Source organism: Anolis carolinensis, unplaced genomic scaffold, assembly GCF_035594765.1.
Source record: "Anolis carolinensis isolate JA03-04 unplaced genomic scaffold, rAnoCar3.1.pri scaffold_10, whole genome shotgun sequence".
In the NCBI taxonomy this organism is placed as follows: domain Eukaryota; kingdom Metazoa; phylum Chordata; class Lepidosauria; order Squamata; family Dactyloidae; genus Anolis; species Anolis carolinensis.
In genome coordinates, this window is record NW_026943821.1 from 21,878,409 (window position 1) to 21,903,650 (window position 25,242).

A 25,242-nucleotide genomic window follows, 5' to 3' on the forward strand; every position below is an offset into this window, starting at 1 on the left:
ATAACAACAACAATAATAATAAAAAGAGGGTTGGAAGAAACCCTTTGGGCCATTGAGTCCAATCCCTTTCTTCCTTTGTGCACCGAAAACACCCCTGACAGATGTCCACCCAGCCTCAATGTTAATAATAATAAAAAAGAGGGTTGGAAAAGACCCCTTGGGCCATTGAGTCCAATCCCTTTCTGCCTTTGTGCACCGAAAGCACAAGCAAAGCACCCCTGACAGATGTCCACCCAGCCTCAATGTTAATAATAATATGTTCGACTTGTGATTTTGTGATATGAAATCCAGCATATCTATCTTGTTTGCTGTGTCATAATAAAATAATAATGATGATGGTTGTAAGAGAAGAAGAGACCCCTTGGGTCATTTAGCTCAACCCCCTTCTGCCCTTGTGCCGTGGGGGCCGGATAAATGGCTTCGATGGGCCGCATTCGGCCCCTGGGCCTTAGTTTGGGGACCCCTGTCTCAGAGTGTTGCTTCTTATTTACTGTTCTGATTTTTGAGTTTTTTTAATACTGGTAGCCAGATTTTGTTCATTTTCATGGTTTCCTCCTTTCTGTTGAAGTTGTCCACATGCTTGTGAATTTCAATGGCTTCTCTGTGTAGTCTGACATGATAGTTTATGGAATAGGATCATGACTTTCCAAGTCAGGACTACACAATCAAACAGGAACACACACTTTCAAGCCAGGAATAGGACTTTATTATCACTTTTTAGAGGCTGCATGGCCATCTGTGCGGACAGCTTTGGTTGTGTCCTTGTGCCTGGGAACTACAAGGGCGATGTTCCTGGGTTATGCATGTGTGTTCCTCATTGCTTTTATCCTAAAGACACAGGGAAAGTGGATTACAGGGCAAAAACTTTGTCCTGGCAAGATAAACATTGTCATCCACCCAAATGGGCAATTTGGAATTCCCTGAATAGACTGAGAAGCGGAGTGGGCAGATCAAAAGACAACCTGGTAAGATGGCACTACCTGGAGGAATCTTCCACCTTGTGTGACTGTGGAGCTGAACAAACAACTCCTCATATGTGTGCTTGCCCACAATGCCCTACCTCATGCACGGAGGAGGAGTTGTTTAAAGCTACGGACAATGCGATTGCTGTTGTCCACTTTTGATCCAAAACGACTTAGCTGTTTGTGATTCCTTTATTTTATCACTTTTAAACTTATTTATTATGCAATGCTTTGGACACGAAATAAATAAAACGAAGTTTCTAGGATGCAAGCAAAATTTATGGAATAGGATCACGACTTTCCAAATCAGGACTACACAATCAAACAGGAAGACACACTTTCGTGCCAGGAACAGAACTTTATTATGACTTTTTAGAGGCTGCGTGGCCACACGTGCAGACAGGTTTGGTAGTGGACTTGCGCCTGGGAACTACAGGGCGATGTTCCTGGGTTATGCATGTCTGTTCCTGATCGCTTTTATCCTAAAGGCATGGGGAAAGTGGATTACAGGGCAAAAACTTTGTCCTGGCAAGAGAAACATCGCCACCCACCCACTGTGGCACACAAAGTTTGGGTCTCATGGCCCCTGAGTCCACCCTTCAAAGCAGAAGAGCAGAAAAGGGAGATGCATGGGGCCACTCTTCCTTGCTTCCATCCTGCTGGGGGCCCCTCCCTTCCAGGAGCATCTCCAGGCTGCGGGTTGTTTTCCTTTGAAAAGGTTCCGTTCTTGCCATGGAGACCGAGGGTTCTGAGAAACCTCAAGTCAGTTGGCGCTGGCATTGCCTTCCTGAGCACCAAGATGGGCAGAGAGCACTCCAGACAGCTCCCACTGAGGCCAGCCGGGAGCGATGCCTCTGCGCCAGAAGTCCCTCCGCGTGCCCCCCGATGGACGGCCCTGGACTCGTGGTTCAGGGTAAGGACCGCACCCCCCTCCCGCTCCCTTTGGGGCCCCGGGGCCAGCTCTGTTCTGGCACTGAGGGCCCCCTTAATTGCTTCCCTCTGCAGAAGGTCAGGACGAGGCGCTCGCTTCGCCGCGTGAGCCCCGAAAACGTAGCTGTTCCTGTGGATCCTCCAAGGTAAGCCCTGGCCCCCCGTTCCCTTCGGGGTCCCCCCACCCTAAGGGAAGGGAAGGTAAAGGTTTCCCTTGACGTTAGGTCCAGTCATGACCGACTCTGAGGGTTGGTGCTCATCTCCATTTCTCAGCCGAAGAGCCAGCGTTGTCCGTAGACACCTCCAAGGTCATGTGGCCGGCATGACTTCATGGAGCGCCGTTACCTTCCCGCCGGAGCAGTACCTATTGATCTACTCACATTTGCATGTTTTCGAACTGCTAGGTTGGCAGAAGCTGGAGCTAACAGCGGGCGCTCACTCCGCTCCCTGGATTCGAACCTGGGACCTTTCGGTCTGCAAGTTCAGCAGCTCAGTGCTTTAACATACTGAGCCACCGGAGGCTCCATCTTCTTCTATATATATAAAAGAGTGATGGAATCAGGGCACCGGACAAAACAACAAAACTACAGGCTCCCCAACCTCAAAATTTGACAACACAACCCATCATCCACGGCTCTAGGTTGATACAACAAAAAGAAAAGAAAAATGAAGTCCTAATTAGAGGGAAAGGAATAATTGTTTTTATCCAATAGCTGCCAGTTAGAGGGCTAAGCTCCACCCACTTGGTCTCCTAGCAACCCAATCAGCCCAGGGCCTCAGTTTTGCTGTTTAGATTAAATTAGCAATGGTCAGAACACTATAGACTCATCTCTGGTTGCTTGAGAGTTTGTATTAATGCTATGACAGTTGACTCTCATTTAACCGACACGCGAGGGGAGTGGTTGATGCCGGATAACTGAGAGTTGTCTCTGGTTGCTTGAGAGTTTGTATTAATGCTATGACAGTTGACTCTCATTTAACCAGCACCCGAGGGGAGTGGTCGATGCCAGATAGCTGAGAGTCGTCTCTGGTTGCTTGAGAGTTTGTATTAATGCTATGACAGTTGACTCTCATTTAACCGGCACCTGTGGGGAGTGGTCGATGTCAGATAACTGAGAGTTGTCTCTGGTTGCTTGAGAGTTTATATTAATGCTATGACAGTTGACTCTCATTTAACCGACACCCGAGGGGATTTGTTGATGCCGGATAACTGCGAGTCTTTGGTTGCTTAAGAGTTTGTATTAATGCTATGACAGTTGACTCTCATTTAACCGGCACCCGTGGGGAGTGGTCGATGCCAGATAACAGAGTCGTCTCTGGTTGCTTGAGAGTTTGTATTAATGCTGAAAGTCGACTCTCATTTAACCGGCACCCTTGGGGAGTGGTCAATGCCGGATAACTGAGAGTTGTCTCTGGTTGCTTGAGAGTTTGTATTAATGCTATGCCCCATAGTATGCCATCACATGGACTAGACATTAATACTGAAATGGAGCCATTGAAAGCAAAGACCAATGCAGTTCAAACTGAATTATATGGTCATCATAGACCCATGTAAAGCAGTCCAAGGCCGTTCAAACCGCATTATATAATAATAATAATAATAATAAGGCAGTGTAGACCCATATAACACAACCCAATGAAATGCAGTGCAAGAGCCAACACGGCCAACTTGGTATAGTAGCGGGGTCTGGAGGTGGTTGAATTTGCTATCCAGGAGTTGTACTTCACCCGTATCCAGAGAGCACTGAAGATAGATCTGGACCAAACTTGGCACACAGACTCAACATGCCCAACTGTGAATATTGGGGAAGTTTTGGGGGAAATGACCCAAAATTTTTGGGAAATTGTAGTCCGCCCACATCCTTCATATTATTACTAAATATCATTGCTATTGATTACAGCAGCCTGGGGGAGGCGCCTTCCACTCAGCCCTGTCTTCTGCTGGTCCTTCTTCAACTCCCTGGACAGGAAGGGAGGGGGTTCAATCAGGGCCACCTAGCACCTCCAAACAAAGGATTCCCCAGGGAGGAGGCAGCCAGGCTTTGAAGCTGCAAGGCCATTACATGCTAATCAAGGTGACTAATAACAGCAGGTATACCTGCCACACCAAGACTATTCAGTGTATTCTAGCTCACCAAACTTGGATTACAATAGGAAGAAAACGGCTACACTTTGCAGCTGCAAGGCTATTCACTGCTAATCCACCTGGCCAACAAACAAATCCAAAAAGTCACAGCAACGCAACACGTGGCCGGGCACAGCTAGTTGACTACGAAAAGGCAAATTCCTCCCACCTCAAAATCCCCACCTGCCAAAATTTGCATATCCCTGCTCCCTCCCAGGGGCCCCTCCCTCCTCTCACTCCCCAACCAATCACCTCCCACATGCAAATTCCTGCCACCTCAAAATCCCCACCTGCCAAAATTTGCATATCCCTGCTCCCTCCCAGGGGCCCCTCCCTCCTCTCACTCCCCAACCAATCACCTCCCACATGCAAATTCCTGCCACCTCACAATTCCCAACTGCCAAAATTTGCATATCCCTGCTCCCTCCCAGGGGCCCCTCCCTCCTCTCACTCCCCAACCAATCACCTCCCACATGCAAATTCCTGCCACCTCACAATCCCCACCTGCCAAAATTTGCATATCCCTGCTCCCTCCCAGGGGCCCCTCCCTCCTCTCACTCCCCAACCAATCACCTCCCACATGCAAATTCCTGCCACCTCACAATCCCCACCTGCCAAAATTTGCATATCCCTGCTCCCTCCCAGGGGCCCCTCCCTCCTCTCACTCCCCAACCAATCACCTCCCACATGCAAATTCCTGCCACCTCACAATCCCCAACTGCCAAAATTTGCATATCCCTGCTCCCTCCCAGGGGCCCCTCCCTCCTCTCACTCCCCAACCAATCACCTCCCACATGCAAATTCCTGCCACCTCACAATCCCCACCTGCCAAAATTTGCATATCCCTGCTCCCTCCCAGGGGCCCCTCCCTCCTCTCACTCCCCAACCAATCACCTCCCACATGCAAATTCCTGCCACCTCACAATTCCCAACTGCCAAAATTTGCATATCCCTGCTCCCTCCCAGGGGCCCCTCCCTCCTCTCACTCCCCAGCCAATCACCTCCCACATGCAAATTCCCCCCTACCTCACAATCCCCACCTGCCAAAATTTGCATATCCCTGCTCCCTCCCAGGGGCCCCTCCCTCCTCTCACTCCCCAGCCAATCACCTCCCACATGCAAATTCCTGCCACCTCACAATCCCCACCTGCCAAAATTTGCATATCCCTGCTCCCTCCCAGGGGCCCCTCCCTCCTCTCACTCCCCAGCCAATCACCTCCCACATGCAAATTCCCCCCCACCTCACAATCCCCACCTGCCAAAATTTGCATATCCCTGCTCCCTCCCAGGGGCCCCTCCCTCCTCTCACTCCCCAGCCAATCACCTCCCACATGCAAATTCCCCCCTACCTCACAATTCCCACCTGCCAAAATTTGCATATCCCTGCTCCCTCCCAGGGGCCCCTCCCTCCTCTCACTCCCCAGCCAATCACCTCCCACATGCAAATTCCCCCCTACCTCACAATACTCACCTGCCAAAATTAAAGCACTGAGCTGCTGAAGTTGCATACTGAAAGGTCCCAGGTTCAAATCCGGTGGGAAGGTAACGGCGTTCCATGCAGTCATGCCGGCCACATGACCTTGGAGTTGTCTACAGACAACGCCAGCTCTTCAGCTTAGAAATGGAGATGAGCACCAACCCCAGAGTCAGACACGACTGGACTTAACGTCAGGGGAAACCTTTACCTTTACCTAGTCAATGTTTATGTAGTCAATGTTTTCAATACATTGCAATGTTTTGGTGCTAAATTCGTAAATACAGTAATTACTACATAATGTTACCGTGTATTGAACTGCTTTTTCTGTCGATTTGTTGTAAAACATGATGTTTTGGTGCTTAATTTGTAAAATCATAACGTAATTTGACGTTTAAAAGGCTTTTCCTTAATCTCTCCTTATTATCCAACATTTTTGCTTATCCAACCTTCTGCCAGCCCATTTATGTTGGATAAGTGATATAAGGAATGCAATTTTACCACACCATTGCATATAATGTGACATGAGCATCCACAGATTTTGGAATCCATGGAGAGAGCTGTAACCAGTCAACAGTTGATACTGAGGGGGGCTCACTGGATATCAATAAAGCTGTACGTTGGTATTAATAATATATACAGGGAGAGGACAGGAATAAACAGTTTTGTGTGTTGGCAGCATCATACAACACATATGGAAAAAAATTATAAAAAGTATCAAAATGTTTCAACTGACTGTAAAAGTGTGAGGCATGAACCATGTCTTGTACAATGGTGCCTTATGTTCTTGGGGCTCATTCCAGTGGTGGATATGATCAGGGACAAAAAGGTTACTCCAAAAATATCATATTCGATTTATGGCAAGTCTCCTTGAAACTCCCTCCTCAACTCTCTTTGGACTTTACCTTTTCACACTTCCAGTCACATTTTAAAATTATTTTCCTTTGTTCAAAACTTAAATCTGAGGCTGGATTTATACTGCCCTATATTCCAGGATCTAATTCCAGATTTTCTTCTTATCCCAGATTATATGGCAGTAGGGACTCATATAATCCAGTTTAAATCAAATACAGTAGAGTCGCACTTATCCAACATAAACGGGCCGGCAGAATGTTGGATAAGCGAATATGTTGGATAATAAGGAGGCATTAAGGAAAAGCCTATTAAACATCAAATTAGGTTATGATTTTACAAATGAAGCACCAAAACATCATGTTATACAACAAATTTGACAGAAAAAGTAGTTCAATATGCAGTAATGCTATGTAGTAATCACTGTATTTATGAATTTAGCACCAAAATATCATGATATATTGAAAACATTGACTACAAAAATGCGTTGGATAAACCAGAACGTTGGATAAGGGAATGTTGGATAAGTGAGACTCTACTGTAATATGGAATCAGATCATGGGATATAGGGCAGTGTAGATTCACCATGAGGCCCCTTCCACACTGCTCCTATATCCCAGGATCTGATAGCAGATTATCTCCTTTGAACTGGATTATATGAGTCCACACTACCAGATAATCTGGAATAAAAAGATAATCTGGGATCAGATCCTGGAATAAAGGCCAGTATAGATCCAGCCTGAGATCCCTTCCACACTGCCCTGTATCCCAAGATCTGATCCCAGATTATCTACTCTGAACTGGATTATATGAATCTAAACTGCCAGATAATCTGGGATAAGAAGATAATCTAGGATCAGATCCTGGGAATTAGGGCATAGATTCAGCCTGGGGCCCCTTCCACACTGCTGCTATATCCTAAGATCTTGATTCCAGATTATCTGCTTTAAACTGGAGTATATGAGTCTACACTGCCAGGTAATCCAGGATAAAATAATCTGGGATCAGATCCTGGGATATAGGGGCAGTGTAGTTCCAGCCTGAGGCCCCTTCCACACTGCTCCTATATCCCAGGATCTGATAGCAGATTATCTCCTTTGAACTGGATTATATGAGTCCACACTACCAGATAATCTGGAATAAAAAGATAATCTGGGATCAGATCCTGGAATAAAGGCCAGTATAGATCCAGCCTGAGATCCCTTCCACACTGCCCTGTATCCCAAGATCTGATCCCAGATTATCTACTCTGAACTGGATTATATGAATCTAAACTGCCAGATAATCTGGGATAAGAAGATAATCTAGGATCAGATCCTGGGAATTAGGGCATAGATTCAGCCTGGGGCCCCTTCCACACTGCTGCTATATCCTAAGATCTTGATTCCAGATTATCTGCTTTAAACTGGAGTATATGAGTCTACACTGCCAGGTAATCCAGGATAAAATAATCTGGGATCAGATCCTGGGATATAGGGGCAGTGTAGTTCCAGCCTGAGGCCCCTTCCACACTGTCCCTATATCCCAGGATCTTAAACCAGATTATCTTCTTATCCCAGATTATATGGCAGTGGAGACTCATATAATCCAGTTTAAATCAGATAATCTGGAATCAGATCCTGGAACATAAGGCAACGTAGAAGGGACTTGATTTCCATTATTAATTCCAATGGGTTTAACATGGGGGGGGGGGGGGAACAAACCTCAATTAAAGTACAGTAGAGTCTCACTTATCCAACATTCTGGATTATCCAACGCATTTTTGTAGTCAATGTTTTCAATAAATCGTGATATTTTGGTGCTAAGTTCGTAAACACAGTAATCACTACATAGCATTATTTCGTATTGAACTACTTTTTCTGTCAAATGATGTTTTGGTGCTTAATCTGTAAAATCATAACCTAATTTGATGTTTAATAGGCTTTTCTTTAATCCCTCCTTATTATCCAACATATCCGATTATCCAACGTTCTGCCAGCCCATTTATGTTGGATAAGTAAGACTCTACTGTATCTGTTTTTAAGTGTGTATACCTTTTTTGGGACACCCAGGTTAGAGCACGTTCAGATGGAAAGTGGGGCTCTTAATACAGGAGGATTAAAGACATAATAATCTATCCACACTGACATTTCTATGCAGTTTCAAACCAGTATTGTAAGAGGGAAAATGCAGAAAATCCTGGAACAAATTGGAAGCCTGGAAGGGGAGGGATTTGCACCAATTGCAGAGCCTTGATCATTTAAGAAGGTTGCTGGAGTTTTCAGGAGTTTGTAGGAAGCTGTATGTAAAGGATAATCTTAGATTGGGAGGAGGGGAGGGGACTTGATCTCTCCTCCATGCAATTGGGATAGAGGGTTCCCGATTCTCCCCGTTTCTCTGATATATACCGTATATACTCGAGTATAGGCCGGGTTTTTCAGCCCTTTTTTAGGACTGCAAAAGCCCCCCTTGGCTTATATTTGAGTTAGGGTCCTGGCCGGCTTATATTCGGGTTGGCTTATACTCGAGAATATATGGTACATTTATTATTTTACTCTATTATTGTTGTATTTATTATTTTACTCTATTATTGTTGCATTTATTATTTTACCCTATTATTGTTACATTTATTTTGCTCTATTATTGTTGTTACTATTACATTTATTTTAATCTATTTTTTATTATGATTAATACATTTATTTTTTCACTCTGATCTTCTTACTATTACATTTATTATTTTACTGCATTTATTATTTTACTGCATTTATTATTTCACTATTATTATTAAAAGTATACATAAGCGCATTTACTTTGAAGAAGATGAGAATAATGATTTAATCAGAGTTAGATTAAATTAGAGCTTTATGTAAATATTCAAAAACATTTAACCTACGGATGCCTCAATTAATGTAATTTTATTGGTATCTATTTTTATTTTTGAAATTTACCACTCTCGGCTTATACTGGAGTCAATGTTTTCCCAGTTTTTTGTGGTAAAATTAGGTGCCTCGGCTTACATTTGGGTCGGCTTATACTCAAGTATATACTGGTGTATATGTGTATATATATATATACTAGCTGTGCCCGGCCACGCGTTGCTGTGGCAAAGTGGTGGTGGTATTGGGTAAAAATTGTTGTGTAATTTTTATTTGACGTTATTTGTATTTTTTAATTAATTTTATTGTAAGTTATCTTTTTATTTATTATATTTTATTATTTTCTTGTATAATTTTTAGTTATTTTTTGTTATTATGGTATTTTATTGTATTAATTTTTTAGTGTTTTTAATTATTTTTTAGTGTTTTTTATTATTTTTATTGGGTTGCTAGGAGACCAAGTTGGAGGAGCTTAGCCTTCTAACTGGCAGCAATTGGATAAAAGCAATTATTCCTCTCTCTCTAATTAGGACTTTATTTTTCTTTTCTTTTTGTTGTATCAACCTAGAGCCGTGGATGATGGGTTGTGTCATCAAATTTTGAGGTTGGGGGGGGCTGTAGTTTTGTTGTTTTGTGGGTCGCCGTGATGCCATCACTCTTTTATATATATAGATATATATATACACACACACACACACACTAGGTTGGGAACCCAGCGATGCCCGGGTTATTTGAAAAAGGCATGATTTGTTTTTGATTGTTAGGTATTCTCAGTTTGGAGTGGGTGAACTACAGTTCCCAGAATCGTAGGTCAATTCTCCCCAAACCCTCCCAGTATTCAAAGTTGGCCATTTTGGGTCTGTGTACCGAGTGTGGTCCAGATCTGTCGTTGGCTGGTCATCGCCTGGCTGCAGTGCTCTCTGGATGGGGGTGAACTGCTACAACTCCCAGATTCCAGGGGCAATTGTCCCAAAACATCTGTCAGTATCCATCACAGGTTATGTTGAGTCTGTGTGCCAAGTTTGATCCAGATCCGTCATTGGCTGGGTTCAGTGCTCTTTGGATGCATGTCAACTACAACTCCCAAAATCAAGGCCCATTCCCACAAACCCCTGCAGTATGTTCAGTTGGTCATGAGACTTCTCTGTGCAAAGTTTAGTTCCGATCCATTGTCGGTGGGGGTCACTGTTTCTCTGGATGCAGGTGAACTATAACTCCCTTTTCCCCAAACTTAAGTAATATGCTCTTTTGGTTATGGGGGCTCTGTGTGCCAAATTTGGTCCTGGTCCATCATCGGAGGGGTTTGAAGTGCTCATTAATTGCAGGTGAACTATAAATCCCAGTACCTACTACTCCCAAATGTCCAGGCCAATTCCCCTCCAAACCGATCAGTATTCAAATCTGGGCATATCAGGTATGCATGGCAATTTTGGCCCATAAGTTTTTCTCATGAGTTTTTCTTGAGCATTTTCAAGTTTTTTTCAAGCTGTTCTGAGTCCTTTTCAGGTTAGAAATATACCGTGTTTCCCCGAAAATAAGACAGTGTCTTATATTAATTTTTGCTCCCAAAGATGCTCTAGGTCTTATTTTCAGGGGATTATTTTTCCATGAAAAAGAATTCACATTTATTGTTGAACAAAAAAAATGAACATTTATTATATACTGTACAGTAGTTGTCATCACAAACCAGCATAACCAGACAAACTGTGAATCCTATCAAGAATTTCTTGTTATTACCATTATTTCCATGTACAACACTCTATGGTATGTACATTTACCAATCCTGCATGCTCTGGTGTTCTGTTTGGCAGGCATGCTTCCAAACAAAACCTTTGCTAGGTCTTACTTTCAGGGGAGGCCTTATATTTAGCAATTCAGCAAAACTTCTACTAGGTCTTATTTTCTGGGGATGTCTTATTTTAGGGGAAACAGGGTATGTAGTAAATCAATAAATAATACATTTTCTTGTCCCCTTCCAGTCCTCCGGAGACACAAGGAACGCGCGCGGAGGCGCCCTCTCCCCGGACGCTGATAATTGAAGTGAGGCCAGCGTCCAAGGTAAGGAAGGAGGCCTCTCCCTCCCACGAACCTTTGAGAAATAGTTATAAACAAGATAGGTTTTGTAGGCTTATTCTTAAGCTGAATTTGTTTTTAAGATGGAACAGTTTAAAGTGTAACTCCAGAGAGAGAGAGAGTGCTAGCGCTTTCATAGAATCATAGAATCATGGAGTTGGAAGAGACCTCATGGGCCATCCAGTCCAACCCCCTGCCAAGAAACAGGAAATCACATTCAAAGCACCCCTGACAGATGGCCATCCAGCCTCTGCTTAAAAGTCTCCAAAGAAGGAGCCTCCACCACAGTCTGAGGCAGAGAGTTTCACTGCCGAACAGCTCTTTGGATAGCATAGCTGGATGGCCATCTGTCGGGGGTGCTTTAAATGCGATTTCCTGCTTCTTGGCAGGGGGTTGGACTGGATGGTCCATGAGATCTCTTCCAACTCTATGATTCTATGATTCTAAGCAGTTGACAAAGTGGAGCTTTGGGCAAGTTGGTGTAGTGTGTGCATTCATTCAGTCAGCTGTTGACTTATTATGACTATTATGGGGCCGGGCTATGGCGCAGCTGGCTAGTAACCAGCTGCTATAAATCACTACTGACCGAGAGGTCATGAGTTCGAAGCCCGGGTCGGGTTAAGCCTCCGACCATTAATAGTCCTGGCTTGCTGTTGACCTATGCAGCCCCGAAAGACAGTTGCACCTGTCAATTAGGGAAATTTAGGGACGCTTTATGCGGGAGGCTAATTTACAACACCATAAAACTGCCAGCAAAACACGAGGAAAGGAATGCGGAAGTACAGCCACTACTGGACGGTGAAGCAACAGCTCCCCCTGTGGCCGGAATCGTGAAGCTGGAAAAATGTTAAAAATGCCTCTGAGTCTGTCTAATGTATGTTGTTTGTCTGTTGGCATTGAATGTTTGCCATATATGTGTTCATTGTAATCCGCCCTGAGTCCCCTTCGGGGTGAGAAGGGCGGAATATAAATACTGTAAATAAATAAATAATAAATATTAATTTCATAGGATTTTTTAAGATAAGGCATACTTGGAGGTGTTTTTACCAGTTCCTACTCTGAAATCTAGTGTACAACACTTGATATTTATTGTTTGCTCCCAATCAACGTACTAACCTGGGCTGACCCTGCTTAGTTTTCAAGATCAAGCACAAGCTGGTACCTTTAATATATTTAGGTAGGGACCACTTTTTTATGGACTAATTTCATATCTGATGAAAGCTCTGCACTTGATATTCACGAAGCATTAGTGACATCTATTTATATTCCGCTTTTCTCCCACAAAGGGACCCAAAGCAGCTTCCAGCTTGTTATAATGCAATTAAATGCAAAATAAAACCAACAACAATCAACAACAAATGCAGTATAAAACCCACAACAATCAATAATAAGCAATTAGTAAAACATAAATAGAATTCTACAGTTGGAAGAGACCTTGTAGGCCATCCAGTCCAATCCCATTCGGCCAAGAAGCAGGAAAATCGCATTCAAAGCACCTCCAACAGATGGCCCTCCAGCCTCTGCTTAAAAGCCTCCAAAGTAGAAGCCTTCATCACACTCCAGGGCAGAGAGTTCCGCTGCTGAACAGCTCTCACAGTGAGGAAGTTCTTTCTAATGTTCAGGTGGAATCCCCTTTCCTGCAGTTTGAAGCCATTGTTCCGCATCCTAGTCTGCAGGGCAGCAAAAAAAAAAATGCTTGCTCCCTCCTCCCTATGATTTCTCCTCACATATTTATACATGGCTATCATGTCTCCTCTCAGCCCTCTCTTCTGCAGGCTAAACATGCCCAGCTCTTTAAGCCGCTCCTCATAGGGCTTTTTCTCCAGACCCTTGATCATTTTACTTGCCCTCTGGACACTTTCCATTTTGTTAACATTTCTCTTCAATTGTGGTGCTCAGAATTGGACACAGTATTCCTTGGTTTGACCAAGGCAGAATGGAGTAGAATAGCATGACTTCCCTGGAATATCAGAATAGCATGACTTCCCTGGATCTAGATACTCCTATTGATACAGGCCAAAATCCCATTGGATTTTTAAGGCACTGCCACAGTGTTGGCTCATGTTTAACTTGTCCACGAGGGCTCCAAGATCCATTTTGTAACAACTGGTACTTGCTCTTATAATTGAAATACACTACCACATTGTACAGACTTTCAGAATGAAAATTGGATTTATTCCAGGGATTGTTATTTTCATCTTAAAAGCTTAAAAAGGATGAAAGTATGTAAAGTCTGTGTTGCAACATCTGTAGAGAATAGTGTAAATGAGGCATGGGCAAACTTTGGCCCTCCAGTTGTTTTGGACTTCAACTCCCACAATTCCTAATAGCCGAAACACTTGGAGGGCCAAAGTTTGCCCACACGTGGTGTTGATCTTCAAGTCTTCAAATCTTAGTTCAAGGTAACAAGTCTAGCTGTTTTATACCTTCAGTTTTCCCATCTGTGAAATGGTAATGTGGTCCTCATAAAGGTCGCAAGATAAGCTTCTCACTAAAGGTGATTTGTAGTGTTCCACTCAGCGCCCTCCCAGGCTCCCACAAAACTCCCACTGGCTCCCACAAAACCTCCTAATCCTGGCTCTAAGAATTACAAAAAAATTAAAACCAGGACAGTAAATAAAGAATAACAATTTGAAAACAGGTGAATTGCAGACAGGAAACAATCAGAGCCAGCTAACTCCTCCCAACAAAATATTCCACCAAGCAGGAATCAGCCAGGGTTCAAAGCTACAAGAAAAGTCCACAACAGTCCCATATACAGTAGCGTCTCACTTATCCAACATAAACTGGCCGGCAGAATGTTGGATAAGTGAATATATTGGATAATAAGGAGGGATTAAGGAAAAGCCTATTACACATCAAATTAGGTTATAATTTTACAAATTAAGCACCAAAATATCATGCTTTACAACAAATGGATAGAAAAAGCATTTTAGTACACGATAACGTTATGTAATAATTACTGTATTTACGAATTTAGCACCAAAATATTACGATTTATTGAAAACATTGACTACAAAAATGCGTTGGATAATCCAGAATGTTGGATAAGCGAGTGTTGGATAAGTGAGACTCTACTGTAATTGATTCCACTATCACACAGAATAAAAACATTATTCCTAATACAGTAGAGTCTCACTTATCCAACATAAACGGGCCGGCAGAATGTTGGATAAGCGAATATGTTGGATAATAAGGACGCATTAAGGAAAAGCCTATTAAACATCAAATTAGGTTATGATTTTACAAATGAAGCACCAAAACATCATGTTAGACAACAAATTTGGCAGAAAAAGTAGTTCAATACGCAGTAATACTATGTAGTAATTACTGTATTTATGAATTTTGCACCAAAATATCACGATATATTGAAAACATTGACTACAAAAATGTGATGGATAATCCAGAATGTTGGATAAGCGAGTGTTGGATAAGTGAGACTCTACTGTATTTAGGTGCTTCATTTCCTAGTTTTAGGTTAGATTAGGTCATTGTGCCTTCAAGCCATTCCTAACCATGCCATCCCCTCCATCAAACTGGTGTCCCATTTTATTTTATTTTATTCTAACTTATCTTATTTTTATCTGATTTATATGTTAACTGAGATTTTATGATTTACTGTATTGTTTTGGTTAAGGTAACTGTTTTGTATAACTGCTGATTTTATTGTGTTTGCATTGCAATGTGTTTTAACTGATTTATTGTTTTGTATTTTGGGCTTCTGACCCATGTAGCCTCCCAGAGTCCCTGCCGGGAGATGGTGGCGGGGTAGAAAAATAAAGTTACTTACTTACTTACTAACTTATGGTAATCCAATCACAGGAGTTGCTTGGCAAGACTTGTTCAAAGAGAGGATGCTGCTGCTTTCCTCTGAGGCTGAGAAAGTGTGACTTACCCAAGGTCACCTAATGTATAAGTATCATCGATGGAGTGTACCTACAGGGAATACATATGAGTGGCTATAAAACACTTGTATACTTCGTCAATGATACTTATACATTAAATTTATTTACTTGAAGAACTTGCTACAGTGGAAAATTGGCTATTTTAGGTTTTCTGTACCTTTGTAAATTACCACCCGAGGAAGACTACACAGTCAAAACTGGTCGTGGATGGTTATAAACTTTGGATTTATTTAAAATTTTGGATTCAAAAAGGATTTACAAACTTGGACATATAGGTTTGAATGCACAGTCTTCTATGTGGAACATGAATTTTGTATCACTGGACTCACAAACCTTGAGTATAAGAGCTAGGCTTTCTATGAACATGTGTATTTGTAACACATTGATGACTATATATCCTCGAGTATAAGCCGATCCGAATATAAGCCGAGGCACCTATTTTTACCACAAAAAAACTGGGAAAACATTGACTCCAGTATAAGCCGATAGTGGTAAATTTCAGAAATAAAAACAGATACCAATAAAATTACATTAATTGAAGCATCAGTAGGTTAAATGTTTTTGAATATTTACATAAAGCTCTAATTTAAGATAAGATTGTCCAACCCTGATTAAATCATTTTTCTCATCTTCTTCAATGTAAATGTGCTTATGTATCCTTTTAATAATAATAGAGTAAAATAATACATGTCATAATAATAATAAATAATAATACAGGAAAATAATACATGTTATAATAGAGTAAAATAATAAATATAATAATAATAAGATCAGAGTGAAATAATAACTGTATTAATAATAATAAAAATAGAGTAAAATAAATGTAATAGTAGTAACAATAATAGAGAAAAATAATAAATGTAATAATACCAATAATAATAGAGAAAAATAATAAATGTACCATATATTCCCGAGTATAAGCTGACCCAAATATAAGCCAACCAGGACCCTCACCCGAGTATAAGCCGAGGGGGGCTTTTTCAGTCCTAAAAAAGGGCTGAAAAACTAGGCTTATACTCGAGTATATACAGTATATTGGTTTTAACTGTCATATTTGTTTTGTTTTGGGCTTGGCACCATGTTAGCCGCCCCAAGTCCCTTTGGGGAGATGGTGGCAGGATAGAAAAATAAATTATTATTATTATTATTATTATTATTATTATTATTATTATTATTATTATTATATTCTTCCCTTCTCACCTCGAAGGGGACTCAGGGTGAAGCACAACATATATATAGCAAACATTCAATGCCAGAACATAAAATAAACCATAAAAATACATAAAGACAAAAATAAGTTATCTTCACATTAAAACCATTATTTAAAACCATGCTTTTAACTAATAGTGTTTTTTTTATATCCAATGTGTTCCCTGCTTGGGTTTTAATAATGCTGTACTTACTTGGTTTTATCTTGTTTTTAATTATGTTGGTGCTAATCCATGAAATATGTAGTATTTGAAGGGCATATCCTGACATTGATATTTGCAGCATTTTAATGTTTTAATGATTTATATAGGGTTTTAATGGCATGTTTTATATTGTATTTGATGGTCTGGCTTTTGTGTATTTGTTTGTTTGTCTTGCATGCGAAAGACCTATGGTCTAAGCATTAAATACATTTGGTATTTGGTATAGCAAATATTCAATGCTAGAACATAAAATAAACCATAAAAATACATAAACACTAAAATCAGTTATCTTTACATTAAAACCATTATTTAAAACCCGGAAGATCTTAATCTCCGCAATGGTTCATAGAGGGAGATGCATTCAGACAAAATACTGCAGAATGATTGAAGCAGAAATCAATATAATGTTAAATCTACAAATAGCAATAGTTAATAGAAATGTACTACTTGCAAGGATAACAGGAGTGAAGAATATAAAAAAAGAAAAATTGGTTGACAAATTCATAGCATGTGCACAAATTATTTTAGTGAGGGATTGGAAAGGTAAAACAAAATAGACACTGATGAATTGGTATAAGTATATAAATAATATGTTAAATGTGAAAATAACAAATTGCAAATGGAACAATATAAATAAAATTGAAAAGGTTACAATCATTAAGAGGACGTGGGAACCAGTTAGGAATTATTTAGAAAATATGCTAAGATGTGGAGTGGAAAAAATTGGACCAAAATCGATATTTATTTATTTATTTGCCCCATTTATACCCCACCTTTCTCACCTCGAAGGGGACTCAAATGTATTTCAAATGTAACTTCTGTAGTTTACTGTATAAATTGCATGTATAAGGAGGGGAGGGTGGGAGTGGGATAAAACAATAAAATAACAATAAAAAAGACTAAAGGGTGGGCCTTGGACTATTATTTGAATTTGCATGATTTTAATTGATGTTTTAATTGTTTCAATTTTAATTGTACAGTAGAGTCTCACTTATCCAACATAAACGGGCCGGCAGAACGTTGGATAAGCGAATATGTTGGATAATAAGAAGAGATTAAGGAAAAGCCTATTAAACATCAAATTAGGTTATGATTTTACAAATTAAGCACCAAAACATCATGTTATACAACAAATTTGACAGAAAAGGTAGTTCAATACACAGTAATGTTATGCTGTATTTACTGTATTTACGAATTTAGCACCAAAATATCACGATATATTGAAAACATTGACTACAAAAATGCGTTGGATAATCCAGAACGTTGGATAAGCGAGTGTTGGATAAGTGAGACTCTACTGTAATTGTTTATTTTGGAATTGTGTGTTGTTAACATCGAATTGTTGCCTGTTGAGTCCTTTTCAGGGTGAGAAGGGTAGGGTGCAAATATGGGAAATAAATAGAAGGGGCCCCAAGGGCCATCCAGTCCAACCCCTTCTGCCAGACAGGAAGGCCCACCCAATCCCTCCTAACAGATGGCCATCCCTTTTGACACATCCAACCTCTGCCTAGAAGCCTCCAGAGAAGAAAACTCCCACACACTTTCTTTGAAAATCTCACAATCTTGGTGAATGAAGGGGATGCTGTGGGTGCAGCACATCTTGATTTCAGGAAGGCCTTTGGGAAGGTTCCCCAAGACACACAGAAGCCAGTAGAATGTGGGCGAGACAGTGCTCCTGTCAGGTAGATCAGGAATTGTTTCACAGGCCGAAGCCAGAGGATGCTTCTGTCCAGTGGCTCCTCTTTCTTCATCCTGGAGAGAAGGGACCAGTGGGGCACCATCAAGAGGGTCCTGTCCTGGGCCTTTAAGGCTATGCATCGTTTTCAGTGAGGACTTGGATGATGGAATCCATGTGAAAAGGACTTAGGAGTTTTAATAGACCGCAAACTGAACATGAGTCAAGGGTGTGCTGCAGCAGCTTAAAAAGCCCATGCGATTCTAGGTTGCATCAATAGAAGCATAGTGTTGAGATGGAGGGAAGTCCTAGTCCTAACATGCTATGCTAGATATATATATATATATATATATATATATATATATATATATATAGTAAAGGTAAAGGTTTTCCCCTGACGTTAAGTCCAGTCATGTCTGACTCTGGGGGTTGGTGCTCATCTCCATTTCTAAGGCGAAGAGCCGGCGTTGTCAATAGACACCTCCAAGGTCATGTGGCCGGCATGACTGCATGGAGCACCGTTACCTTCCCGCGGGAGCGGTACCTATTGATCTACTCACATAGGCATGTTTTCGAACTGCTAGGTTGGCAGGAGCTGGAGCTAACAGCGGCTGCTCATGCCGCTCCCGGGGCTTGAACCTGGGACCTTTCGGTCTCCAGCTCAGTGCTTTTACACACTCTGCCACCGGGGCTCCTATATATATATATATATATACACACACACACACAATATAATTTACAATAATATATAATAATTATAACATATTGTCTATACATATAATATTCATATTATATTGTAATACGATATAATACTAATAATACAATATAATATTAATTATATATTATATTTTACATGTAATATTACTAATAATATTACAATATATAGATACAGTACAATATAGTAATTTATTGCCAGTATTGTACTATGCTAATAATATAATATTGTATGTAAATTTAATTTGTAAGCCGCTCTGAGTCCCCTTCGGGGTGAGAAGGGCGGCATATAAATGTAGCAAATAAATAAATAAATAAATAATACAGTAGAGTCTCACTTATCCAACATAAACGGGCTGGCAGAACGTTGGATAAACGAATATATTGGATAATAAGGAGGGGTTAAGGAAAAGCCTTTTAAACATCAAATTAGGTTATGATTTTACAAATTAAGCACCAAAACATCATGTTATACAACAAATTTGACAGAAAAAGTAGTTCAATATGCAGTAATGCTATGTAGTAATTACTGTATTTACGAATTTAGCACCAAAATATCACGATGTATTGAAAACATTGACTACAAAAATACGTTGGATAATCCAGAACATTGGATAAATGAGACTCTACTGTAGTCTCACTTTGCTTTGCTTTGCTCAGACTTCTTCACTTGGAATAACCCTGTGTCCAGTTCTGAGCAAAGCAATTCAAGAAGGCTGTTGACAAATCCTAGCAGCCTCTGGCAGTGTAGTCAATGGGGAAGAATGCTGGGGGTGACAGTCCAAACTTTACTGGGGATTCCAGTTCTTAGAAACAGAGGGGGGTGGAAAGAGGGAGATTGACGCAGAGAAGCCCTTCTTTGGTGGAACCTTGAGTTTCCCTTTCTTTCTTTGCAGTTTCTGGGGAGAGAGAAGCTCCCCTGGGAGGCTAGCAGCCTTCAGGCGGAGCGCAAGAACCAGACCTCAGAGAGTGCAGAGAGGTACCTCCTATTCATGTTTTGGGGGGAAGGCCAGGCTGGGGGTTGGGGTTTTTGGGGCCCAGAGATCTGGAGGGGGGCATCCCAGGACGCCGCCTTCCTCCCAGGGGCTGGCAAGGGCCTTGGGATGGGGCTGGCCTTGGGAATGGAAGGGAGAAGGCGGCCAGGGATCTCAAACTCTTCTTCTTTCCCTTGTCCTTCTAGCAGCTTCCTCTCGGAGCAAATCCCGACTTCACCAAAGGACAAACAACCCATAGAGTTGGTGAGTGAAAGAAGGGGGCTGGAAAGGGAAGAGCTTGCCTTTCTCCTTCCTTCGGGAGATGGGTTCTTGCTCAGAGCATCCACTTCTCTCTTCTTTCTCCTCAACAGGGTTCAAAGGAAGTTGGGATCCCTTCGGAGGTCCTGGAGGAGGGGGCGGCCCGGGCCCTCGATACAGAGAGGTAGGTCCTTCCCATGGCAGGCGGAGGTCCCCTCTACCCCCCAAGTGAGGCCAAGGGGGCCTCGCATGCAGCCCTATTCCAGGGGGTTTGGTGGGCTCCACCTGAGAGATAGGAGAGAACTTCTTCTGACCTTGCTTTCTTGTCTCTCTCCTTGCAGTGTCCATGAGCCCCCTCTGAAGACATCGACGGTAAGAGAGGGAAGGGGGTGATCAAAACAGGGGGGCTGCTTCCTCTCCATCCCCACCCCTCTTTTCCTCTCCCCACCACACCTTTTATTGTGGTAATCTCTGAGCGGTTAGACTCAATTTATCCCTCTCTGGGGGAGATTCCACCAAAAGTGTAGCAGAGTAGCAAAAGCAGACTTTCAAAAACAGCAGATACTTACACGCGGTGAGCAAAGAGAAGCCTTTTTCTGTTAGGATGGCTATCGATTGCAGAGGCTCAGTAAAAGTTCAAAAAACATTTATTCAGGTAAAAAGAATTCCATTGTAGATAGAAAGGTTTGGGAGCTGTCTAGCTTTCTAGACTAGTTTCTAAGGAAAAATAAGAAAGGAAAAATAACAAACATCTAGATAGTCACATCTTGCCTAGAGGGACAGCAAGATGCTGCTATTAGCTTGAAGAACAAAGAGAGAAGAAACTGAACCAAAATGGTTCCGAACTCATGGTCCAGTTTATTGGGGCCATAAAACATTCTGACCAATGAGAAGTTAGTGTCCCTGAAGATTCACATTTCTACTAACATCAAAGTAAGGGATGTGAGGTAAACAGGATAGAAAGAGGGGAAACACAGTAGAGCCTATCTGGGCATGCTTTGGAAACAGGGAAAGGATTCCCTCAATCTAGTCCTATCATCTATCTGACTACATCTAGACTTGAGTGGCCCAGGGTGATTCCCAACTCCTACTCTAGTCTTCCTCCCCTGGGCTGTCTTCCCATTCCTTCCCTTTTGGCCCCACACCCATGAGGGAAGGGGGCAGCCCCAATTTCACTCCTCTTCTCCCTTGTCTTTTACAGGACTCCGAAGCGGCAACGCTGGCTGACATCCCCAGCCTGGAGGATGAGGTGTGGGACCCTCTCCCCAGTACAAGCAGGTGCGTTGCCCTTCGCCAGGAGGGGTGACCATTGCCCCCCTTCTTGTCTTACCAGGTCTCACCTCTTGTGCCTCTCTTCCAGCTCCGTAGGACCCGGCGAAGATGAAGATCTTGCCCTGCACCCGAGGAGATGGTCCTCCCTGGACCCAGAACAGGTAAAGCTTAGAGTTCCTCCTGGCGAGGCCTGCAGCCACCACCAAGGAGGCATCGCCCAACACCTTTCTCAGGATGCCCCATCGACCTTCTAGATGGCAGGTTTGTCGAGAGATGTCCAGCCTTCAGGTAGGCTGCTCTTCTCAACTCCTGCCATTCCCCAGTGGTCTCTTTGGCCACTGGAAAGGTATGTAGGGACCCCAATGCCCAGTTCCTTCCAGCAAGCATCACACACGCATTCACCTGCCACTGCTCTCCCTGCACTTTTGGCCCAGGAGCCTTTCCATGGCTGCCAGGTGCCATTGTTTCTCTTCTTCTTTTTTCTTCACAGGCAAAACAACACCTACACCATCTTTGCCTGCTGGTCTGCAGTTCCTCCTCTGCAGAGGTCACGCAGGCAGTGGATTACGTGGCCCGAAAACATCTAAAGATGGCCACGGACCACTTTCTGGAGTCCGGCGGGAGGTAAGGGAGCTGGGCCTGGGGGTGCCACTCCCCTATTCCCAGGGGGCCCTGAGCGGTCTCCCCATAGGGTTGGAGCCAAGGCTGACCCTGACCTTGGCTCCCTCTTCCCTTTCTTCATTCACAGGGCATGTGGTGAATTAGTAAGCGCCGTACTCAATTCACCATATTGTTGCCTGGAAGCGGCGCTGGACCTGTTCCTGGCCAAGGTAAAGGAGGGACCTTGGCTGGCCCAGGAGGGCGAGGAACAGGGCAGCCCTACTTTTGATGCGGTCACGGTAAGGACCTCCCCACCTGCACCCTGTTTTTAGGGGGCTGGGGAAGGAGAATGGGGCCCCCTCTTTCTTGACCTTTCCTTGCATTTGAGCCTCCTTCTTTCTCTCCGCAGGCAAGAGCGACGCGGGCCATCGGCGGGATCGTCAGACACATCAGGGACAGCACGCGCCTGGAGGGGTGGTTCCTGGAGCTTCTGCTCGCCTTGGTGACCAACTTCATCGAGGTCACAAGGCCTGGGTTGGAGGCACCCAGCAGGAACCGGAGCAACAGCTACGTTCCTCCAGAGTAAGGAGAGGGTGGGGAGGAAGGGTCTGCGGGACTCCCAGCCCTTTTGGGGGGCTGAAGGGGGACTCAGACCCTTCACTAGTAAGTAAGCCTTTTTCTTTCTTTCTTTTTCAGAGAACTGGCGAATATCATCATCGTGCTGGTGAAGAGGGTGGCACCGAAGTCCTTCAACAGGACCTCCGAGTGGATGCTAGAAGACGACCCAAGCATCTGCCCTGAGGGGATAGCCCTCCAGTTGCGGTAAGGAGCTAAGGGCTGATGGAGGTTCAGGGAGGAAGCCCAGCTTGTTCTCTCTGGCTGGGTTCCCTCACAGGGGTCTTTCTTGTCTTCCAGGAGCCTCCTCAAGTCCTCCTCCTCCCTAGTCCAGCACCTGCATTCCATCTGGGAGAAAGAAGCGCCGCTGGAGCATTCGGCCGGCGTGGTGGCCTTCTACGTCCAGGTGAGAAGGGTTGTTCAGCCAGGGTTATGGGTTGGAAGGGGCCTTAGGGCAAGGCTGGGGAGACAAGGAGAGGAGAGGCAGTGCTTCCCTTCCTAGCTCCAGCCCTTCATGCTTCACTTCTTGTCTTTCAGCTGCTGAAGATCGGCCAGCGCCCACACTCGTCGGAGAAGACCTGGGCACTGCTGACGGCCTGGCTTCAACATCACAGCCTGGCCGTCCAACATCAGAGCAGGCAGGGCCTTCTCCTGCTCTGCGAGACATACTGGGAGGTAAGCCAGGCAGAGCCCAGGCTCTACGCACCAGAGAGAGGCTCTTGTGATCATAGGAAGGACCTTCCCCAAACAAGGGGGAAGGCCTATGGTCGGGAGTTCTCTGCATTGAATGTATCCTCCTTTCTCTCTCTTTTCAGACCATGGGCCTTCAGGAACTCCTAGACGGCATCATCGGCGGAATGCAATCACCGCACACTAACATCGCCATGGAGTTCCTGAACCTGGCTGGCCAGCTGGAGCCCCTGCTGCATATTGAAGACCGGGCCCTTGCGAAGGTTCACCTAACTGCCACATGCCGCCGCCTCTTCCACCATGTGAGTCTTAACCCCTGGGCCTTTTTGGGGAGGGCGCTGGCTCCCCCCTCTCCCCAAGCCCTGAGAAGGGGCTTCATGCAAAGAAACAGGGAGAAATAGGGTCTCCTTTTCCTTCTCCCTTTTAGGAGGCGGCCAACATCCGAACGGCAGCCCTCGAATGCTTCCGGCATTTCATCTGGCGCCCGGGACATCCTCTTCAGGAGCGTCAAACCATCAGTGACCTCCTGGTGGTGCTGATGCATGTGGAGGATGAGGATGAGGAGGTGGCCAAGGTAGGCGGGAGGGAGGCCCAGTGCTGGGGCTCAGGAGGGAGGGAAGGTAGGAAGGAAAGTGGAACTGACTCAGCTTTCTTCTTTTCTTTGCAGACTGCGAGGGAGACCCTCAGGGAGGCGGCGGACGTCCTGAATTGGCACCTGAAGGACAGCGTTCTGGCGGAGGACACCTTCAGCTTGCAGGAGCTGCTGCATAAGATCTCCAAGCGCCTGGTGAGTGCCCACCCTGAGGCATGGGAGTCAAGGGTCCTTATGCCCGGTGGGCAGAAGGAGCCCCCTTTTTGACCCCTGTCTCTTCTCTAGATCCATCATTGCCGCCCCAGGAAAGAGTTGGAGGAACAGGTGTATGGCTGCCTCCGTATCTTTAAAAGCCAACGTCCATCGGCTAGAAAGGTGGCAGCCATGTTAGTCGGTAAGGAACTGGGAGGGTCTTGGCCCCCTTTGTGCCCACTCCTGGCCTCCAGATCCGCCTTTGGGGCAGCAGGAGGGGCCTCTTCCCCCCTTCTGGGGATCCTGAGCCTCTTTGGGGAGAACAAAGTTCAGGTTCCCCTTCCTCCCCCTGGGCCCTCTGGGTCTTCCCCTTCCTTGGGTCTAGGGTGGGGGTCTTTGCTCATGGAAGTGGTCCCTCTCTTCTCTCCAGGCCACATTCTGCACAACAACTACAAGATGTGTGCCGACAGGAACCTCTACACCTACCACACCTGTAAGTGGGGCTTGAGAGGCGCTGGGCCTTGGGAAGAGAGCCTCCCGGGGGGGTCCATGGGCCACCCCTCACCTGCTAACCTGCCTTTCCTCCTCCTTTCCTCTCTTCCTTCCAGGGCTGATGAACCTCCTTGAAGACCGTGACCCTGAAGTCAGGCGAGTTGGCAGGGAGACTAAGATCATCCTTGCCAGGGTCACCGCCCTACACCACCGACAAGGGCTGCGGGCTGCTCTTCGGCGCTTGGCGGCTCCCTGCAGGCGGGAGAGGTACCCCCCAGAGTACGCCAAGAGGCCACCCGCCTGATGGACTGGTAAGGGAGGGAGGGAGGAAAAGAAGGAGGAGGGAGGAAGGGAGGGGGAGGAGGAAATGGAGGAAGGAGGGAAAAGAGGAAGCAATGGGGAAGGGAGGGAGGAGGTAAGAAGGGTTGTAGGAGGAATAGAGGGAGAGAAGGAAGGGAGGATGGAGAAAGGAAGGAGGGAGTGAGGGAGGAAATGGGGAGAGGGAGGGAGGGTGGAAAAAAGAGAGAAGGAAGGAAGGAGGGAGAAAGGGAAGGAGGGAGGGTTAGTGGGACTGATGGAA

At 44.3% G+C, this 25,242-nt stretch overlaps 1 protein-coding gene across 2 annotated transcripts in view; it reads left to right on the forward strand.

Moving 5' to 3' along the window:
• LOC134293874 (uncharacterized) overlaps positions 1-25,242 on the forward strand; it is a 28,508-nt gene continuing 3,266 nt past the window's right edge. The window contains exons 1-21 of one of the 2 annotated variants that reach the window (XM_062962908.1): positions 1-1,875; positions 1,968-2,038; positions 11,178-11,256; positions 19,874-19,956; positions 20,158-20,215; positions 20,323-20,393; positions 20,551-20,581; positions 21,411-21,487; positions 21,570-21,642; positions 21,972-22,105; positions 22,230-22,380; positions 22,491-22,663; positions 22,778-22,903; positions 22,997-23,102; positions 23,234-23,371; positions 23,512-23,688; positions 23,814-23,960; positions 24,054-24,173; positions 24,264-24,372; positions 24,601-24,663; positions 24,779-24,973. In XM_062962908.1, coding sequence (XP_062818978.1) covers positions 1,420-1,875; positions 1,968-2,038; positions 11,178-11,256; positions 19,874-19,956; positions 20,158-20,215; positions 20,323-20,393; positions 20,551-20,581; positions 21,411-21,487; positions 21,570-21,642; positions 21,972-22,105; positions 22,230-22,380; positions 22,491-22,663; positions 22,778-22,903; positions 22,997-23,102; positions 23,234-23,371; positions 23,512-23,688; positions 23,814-23,960; positions 24,054-24,173; positions 24,264-24,372; positions 24,601-24,663; positions 24,779-24,966 — 2,631 coding nt within the window. In that variant the 5' untranslated portion in view covers positions 1-1,419 and the 3' untranslated portion in view covers positions 24,967-24,973. The remainder of the gene's footprint in view (positions 1,876-1,967; positions 2,039-11,177; positions 11,257-19,873; positions 19,957-20,157; positions 20,216-20,322; positions 20,394-20,550; positions 20,582-21,410; positions 21,488-21,569; positions 21,643-21,971; positions 22,106-22,229; positions 22,381-22,490; positions 22,664-22,777; positions 22,904-22,996; positions 23,103-23,233; positions 23,372-23,511; positions 23,689-23,813; positions 23,961-24,053; positions 24,174-24,263; positions 24,373-24,600; positions 24,664-24,778; positions 24,974-25,242) is intronic. The other variant, XM_062962909.1, reaches the window with a different exon arrangement.